The 6527-nt window shown below is 29.2% G+C and overlaps 1 protein-coding gene across 3 annotated transcripts; it reads left to right on the top strand.

The window, feature by feature from the left end:
• On the top strand, window positions 1-4439 carry LOC148239017 (uncharacterized). 3 transcript variants are annotated; one of them, XM_088190135.1, is made up of 4 exons: window positions 1-122; window positions 2013-2133; window positions 2514-2645; window positions 4125-4439. In XM_088190135.1, exons 1-3 carry the CDS (start codon window positions 54-56, stop codon window positions 2642-2644), a joined length of 321 nt encoding a protein of 106 aa, XP_088046261.1. In that variant the 5' UTR covers window positions 1-53; the 3' UTR covers window position 2645; window positions 4125-4439. The 3 variants fall into 3 exon arrangements, with proteins under 3 accessions (XP_088046261.1, XP_088046250.1, XP_088046272.1); XM_088190124.1 differs by lacking the exon at window positions 2514-2645; XM_088190146.1 differs by lacking the exons at window positions 2514-2645; window positions 4125-4439 and adding an exon at window positions 3731-3789.
• The last annotated feature ends 2088 nt before the right edge of the window (window positions 4440-6527 follow it).

Raw genomic sequence — 6527 nt, 5'->3', positions numbered from 1 at the left:
AGTGACTACTCAGCTCAACACAGTGCCATTACAAGTGAATACTGAGAGCAAACATGAAGTTCACACTTTTGATTTTGGTCATTATGACTGTCATTTCAAGGGAATGCATGGTCGAATCGATGGTAAGCAAAAAATAATAGACATTTATCAACTATTGTATATTATATAAAATTAGAGAAGTATGAACAATTATATCAATGAAGATAATAGTAGCCTGTTTTTGAAACTTATCTAAACTTAAATTATACTAAATGCTTTTAATAGTGCTGTTTTACTATATTCTCACATTGAATAATATGTACCTTATTTACATTTTGATTCATCAACACAATTTAGACTTTAACCTACTCTACTGATATTTTTTAAATATTATTTTCCCCCTAAAAGTATAAGATTTTTTTATTGAAATAAGTCATTATTGTGGTTAATTTACTATATATAATGAAACGTATAGCAAATAAGCGTCTATAAGATTAGTTTTTTAAAATAAAAAAAGCAATCAGAAGTTAATCAGTCATTATTTTATGAAGTTTGGTTGTTTCTATGACTTTTTTATATTTTAGCATTACAAAATAAGTCTAGTAAAGCTAGTTTTATTATTAGACTAATGCACAGGTTTACCTCAAATGAGGACATTTTAAAAAGATAAAATTAAAATAAAATTATTTTTTAATACTATTACATAATAAAATATACAAATATAACAAAAAGTTTGATATTTATTGTATATTATTTTCTAATGTTTTTTTTCTTCATTATACATACTTAAAAGACTTATTATTTTTAACTTTTTTAAGCTTATAGGTAAATATCGGGTAATTAACTGAAACCGCAGTAAATCATTATGCAATGCAATAATAACAAATGTGTATTATTAAATAGAAAAAGATAAATCGTAACCCATTTCCTAGGCTCATTGTATAAGTATATGTGTGTCATATAATTTGCTAAGTATTGAAACTAAAAAAATATCTGATCTATTTTTCATTCCTATAATTATGTATAATAACAATTCCTGAACTTTTTGACTTAACATTTAATTATTTTGAATCTTGAGTTTATCTAATCAGTCAAATACATACTAGCACCAAAAATTATTTTTTAAGTAGTCAGTATAGATTTTATTAAGAATATTAATATTTTTGAGCAAAATATATTTTTGTTTTTTCAACCATATTTTTTTAGATTTTATTAGATTTTTAATATATTTTTTTAACTTTTAATAGTAACAAACAAAATTATAAGACAGCGTCTTGTTACATGATTGACCATTAATTTATAAGTAGGGTTCTTTCTATTACACAGCTGATAGTTATCTCAATTGATATATATATTTTAGTTTGGTCAAATAAAGACAACTCTACTTAATATACTTTCATTCTCAAATATATATATTTAACTTTAAAAGTAAAACACAAATAAAAGCACTTTAGAATACTTTTCATGAAATTAAACGCAAATGACATAATATTCGTATGTACATATAGCATAAGATAATAATAAAGTTTTAAAAACATTAATGTGCCATATTGTTTTCTGTAAATATTACCAAATAGTATTTTAAATATTTTTTTTTGCTTAAACTTAATCTAGGCCTACTAGTGGTCAATCGTGTATGTCCTTACAACTTTAACTTAAAAATAGACTCACAATGCTACCTTGGTTCGTTTCTATTAGGATACATATTAAAAGTCAACATATATAAAAACGCAAGTTTCGGTGTCAGAGTCCATATTATATTTGAAGATTGATATACAATAATTATTTCAAGTTTTATGTTTGGTGCATATATAATACTACTATTTATGTATAAACGTCAAAAGCTGGCTTTTTGTTATGAAGTCATATATACTATTTCCCCCCAAAAACTTTGAGTGACGATTTTCCGTATCGTCGTGGTACATCAGATAGTAACAAAATATTACAAAAGTATTCAATATAAGTGAGGCAAATAGGGGATGATACAATGTATAGATTTTTGCATGTCATTATACAATTATTATTTTTTTCAGCCATGCGAAGGTCTTTTACAGTTTTTGGAAATGTTATTCGGTGAATCCTCAGAAGAAGTCACCGGTGACAAAAACGCCACAACAGCAAAGCCAGAGCCTCAAACGATCACGGTGTTATTAAGTGAGTTGGACGCTCGGGCATAATATTTGTACAAGTTTAACATTATCACGTTCACTAATTGTGCATGAGCGATCATAATTTTTTTTTACGAAACTAACAAAACATCTGTCTGCGCAAAGCAAATAATAAAGGGCTTTTCGATGTGAAAATCGTATGTTTATATACAGTTTTGTCATGCTAATTTCACACATGTCAATTGTGCCCCAGTATACGCAAACACGTTCAGGGACACGTTGACTGATCAGATCATTAATAACCAATCAATCGCACGAACCATCGTCTCTGTATGAAACTTTTACGTACGTGGGGCGTTGCGTTCTTCGATTGAGATGTTTGCATTCAATTATGGTATAAAAATTACACAATAATTTCATATTTAGGCCAAATCGAAGGCGATCTAGTCGATGAGGGAAAGGCTTCGGCGTCAATTATCGAAAAAATATTCCAAAGTTTCTTCTCTGGCGACGAGAAGAAGCCTGAGGGAAAGCCAGCAGATGCAAAGAAACGCTAAGGTCTGTCGAAAATAAAAATAAATAAATAAAAACGATCGGTTTCAGTACAAATATAGAAATCTGCCCTTTTCGATTTTACTTTCACGTTTATTTTTCTTGAGACGAACATCTTGTATTTTTATTATTTTGTGAAAATAGTTTTTATATCATAATTTAATCAAAACCATGTTAATCTAATACTTCGCGTACATCTACAATGCACCTAAAAATAATAGAACTGATTTTTAAATGCTATACCTTATAAAAAATATACAATTAATTAAAAATAACTTTATAATATATGATACACATCAGAAATTATCGCATATCACAAGTTTAGAAAAGGGGTTAATTTTTAAATATTATTTTTTATAGCAATAATATTTTATAATATGTTATAGCTGAATCAAAAAGCACTTAACTGACCCATTTCACAATTGGTAGAGAAATAAGATATATTAAAATAGTTAGTACATATTATATATTTAGCTAAATTATCAACCAGTATTTTTTATTTCATTCGTGGCTAACTTCATGCGATATATAGAAATAAAGGTCTTTATTAAATACATATACTGTCGATTCTTAATACACACTCATAGGTGTTGATTGTGATTGCTTTCATACTACAAGTATAGATTTATAAGAATATTGATTTAAATATCCGTTCATTTATTTTGGTCACTTCGTAAATATAATTTATTTGTGATATGCAGAAATTGTAGAATTAGTAAGTTAAATATTAAACATTAAAGAAAAATATCTAATTAACTTTCACAATGTTGGGTGGATGTGGTGTTCGGGGTTGTGCTTTACATAATATATATTTTTCAAAAGGATTAGGTATTTTATTTTGTAATAATTTAATTAGATATATGTTAGACATCTGCTGGCATAAATTATTAAATTGTTAAGAATATTTATTTTAAATCTTGTTAATGCAACTATCAAACCGATTAGAGAAATCTAATCATGGGTGATCCATCGGATATAATAAGCTTATTCGGAATTAAACCATATTGCATATGCTTTCCGAGAAATGAGAATATTTCAGAAGAAATTTGTTTTAAAATTTATTTCATTCAATAGAATTAATAAAATTCTAGCCTCTCGGAAATCATACAAGCGCCTCGTGCCCATCAAAGTGTGAACGATCGGTAAGTAAGAATCAGTATAAGAGAGATATTTAATCTATTGTATAAGATAGTTAGTTAATCATCACACTATAATCGAAATAATGTGATATTACGATATATAATTTTAATTAACATTGTTTTTATATTTTAAAATTCTTTTACTCGCGTATATTTGTGTATTAAACAAACAAATATCTAAGATATATACATATATAAATTACAACTCCGACTCCGAATCCATCAAACATAACCAAAACTCCAACTAATTTGATTACAATATAGTATTATGTGCCGCATTTATTTTTACATTTAACCGCTTTTAAAAGCGTTTGTTACTTTCTTATATAAACTGTCTTAATTTCAGCTCCAACCGCCGACTTGGCCAGTTTATCGAGTATCGTGAGCCAGACACCCAACGGTCAAATATTCCTATTGCCCAGTTTGCTGCCGTTACAAGGATCAACCGGTGAGGCGCCAGCTGCACCGCCACCGACGACGACTCCAACAACTACACCGGAACCGACGACGACTACGTCGGCACCAGCGGCAGCGCCGACAGCAGCGCCAGCAGCTCCGGCAGCGCCAGCAGCGCCAGCAGCACCAGCGGCGCCAGCAGCTGACGCTCCAGTGACGGAAGCTCCACCGGCAGAATAAATTCAGCCCACTAAATAAAAAAAAACAATCAACCAATCTCATAACCCGTCACTTAAAGTAGTATTACTATTATTATATATGATTTTATCTAGTAAATCTTACGGTTAGAGCGCTAGGCACGTGAAGTTTTTACATTCAGCCGCATCTCATCAATACGCCTTTAGCGCTGACGCGCTCTGCGTCAGTGTGGCAGAGCCTTTATGCGTAACAGTAATCAGGATGCGGACAAATGTAATTACTACTATACATCATACTATTTTCAATGATGCTCAGCTTAGGATTAAAAAATATATATTTATATACATATGTATTTTTTCTAAAACTCACTAAAAACTCGGTCAATGTGCCTTGCTAAATTTGATATTAAGTAATTTATTATTTATGTATAATGATAATTATAATTATTTAATCATTTTAAATGCATTCTTTCTAAATTTTTGCTTTATCGTTATATTTTTATCAATATTTTATCGTGTTTTATAAATATTTTTTCTAATAAAAATTAAAATAAATATTTGATTTTATTTTAAATATAAATTATTGACTTTACGAGGGGACTATCGCCTTTTATTACTTTTAAAGCATTTAAATAACAGTTCAGAGGAAGATGAAAAGAATTCGGTTCTCACAATATTCATAAACAATTCCTGGAATAATCATAATTTTACACCTTACACAAGGATCTTCTTTGTGTGTTGTGCTGCTTTTGATCCGAGGCGAACCCAAACAAAAAATACGGTCATTGAATGACAACCCATTGCAGGGCAGATATTCTAAAAATCGGCTATAATTGTTGAATTTTTAGCCATTGCTCCATATTAGGTTGTATAAACACGAGCTTATATACATTTAAATATCATATCCAATACCATTTTACCGTCAATTATCTTTTGAAAATAATTTAAAAATTAATAATAATTAAAATTAACTAAAAACATTAAAAAAAATATAGTTAATGAAAATAACTGGATAGTGGTTATTTATATTGTATTATAAATATTTAATATATTTACGTATATAAACTTAAAAAATAGTAGAGCAAGGCTGAAAAACAGCGGCGAAAACAACTGTATGGTAACTAGGGTTGCCACCTACGATCAAAGTCTCACCAGGAGATGACAAAATATAATATTTTTTATTTATTTATTCATATTACATTTCACGAAAAAGACAATCATGAATTTCATTTGAGAAACAAAAAGCAGGGGTTCAATATAAAATATAATTAAGAAGAGGGGGAAGGGTTCCTAAACTTCAAACTAATGTAATTTTATAAAGTTGTATTTAAGAAAGATTTAATTTTAGTCATAATATATATTTTAAAGTCCACAGACAAGATTAAATTTTGTCATGAAATCAAAGTTAGATAGAAAAAATGGCAAATAAATATTTCAGAACCGCTCTTGTTTCGTCTTTTGTCTGTGAGCGTGGGATAATTTTAATATATTAATTTGTTTATCGTAAAAACACGTAAAACGGCTCACCCGTCCCAATATATTGTTGACAGCAAAAATGTATTTCTACTATGACTCAAAGGATTAACAGGAACTTGATGAAGTGCCGACCATTGTCAATTCTCACTTTACGTGAAAGTGCTAGATTACCAATATTAAATTTAATTAACTTTTGCAATATAGTGCAGGAAGCTTATACATATCCCGGAGAAGTAGTTGTAAAACCCGGAAACCGGACACAACTTACTGAAACCCAAAGGTGGCAACCTTAATGCTAACCACAGAACGAATACAATTTTTTGAAGGAAATGTTACGCATTTATTTTGATTTTTTGTCTATGCATACTTTCTTGGAAGCTTTTAATAAAGGTCAGAAATATTTGAATAGCAAAAAATTGTGTTAACTACTCTAATCCGCCTTTTGGTTTGGTAATCTAAGAATTTCATTATTAACCAGATAGGAAGAAACCGGTTAGCGTACGAGTCAGCAGATTGCAAAAATGTTTGGGGAGCTTCCACAGAGTGAAGCTATAAAATTGACTTGTCGGCGAACTTAAATCTCGTTTTGTCAATCATCCAAAAATATATTTTTCTTAATCTTGCTTAAAATTTGAAAAATGTAAAGTAGCTACAGCTGTGTTTGACAATTTTTTCTTTTG

This window comes from Plectrocnemia conspersa, unplaced genomic scaffold (genome assembly GCF_051122295.1).
Source record: "Plectrocnemia conspersa isolate PC_06_02 unplaced genomic scaffold, ASM5112229v1 ptg000001l, whole genome shotgun sequence".
Taxonomy (NCBI): Eukaryota; Metazoa; Arthropoda; class Insecta; order Trichoptera; family Polycentropodidae; genus Plectrocnemia; species Plectrocnemia conspersa.
Note: the sequence above shows the minus strand (reverse complement) of the source record. Positions and strands in the feature narration are given on the sequence as shown.

Excerpts from the sequence above, each read along its gene's own strand:
- LOC148239017 (XM_088190124.1), top strand. The coding sequence starts at position 54 with ATGAAGTTCACACTTTTGATTTTGGTCATTATGACTGTCATTTCAAGG. Across the intron at positions 123-2,012 it reads AATGCATGGTCGAATCGATG|CCATGCGAAGGTCTTTTACA; the intron begins GTAAGCAAAAAA and ends TATTTTTTTCAG. Across the intron at positions 2,134-4,124 it reads AACGATCACGGTGTTATTAA|CTCCAACCGCCGACTTGGCC; the intron begins GTGAGTTGGACG and ends TCTTAATTTCAG.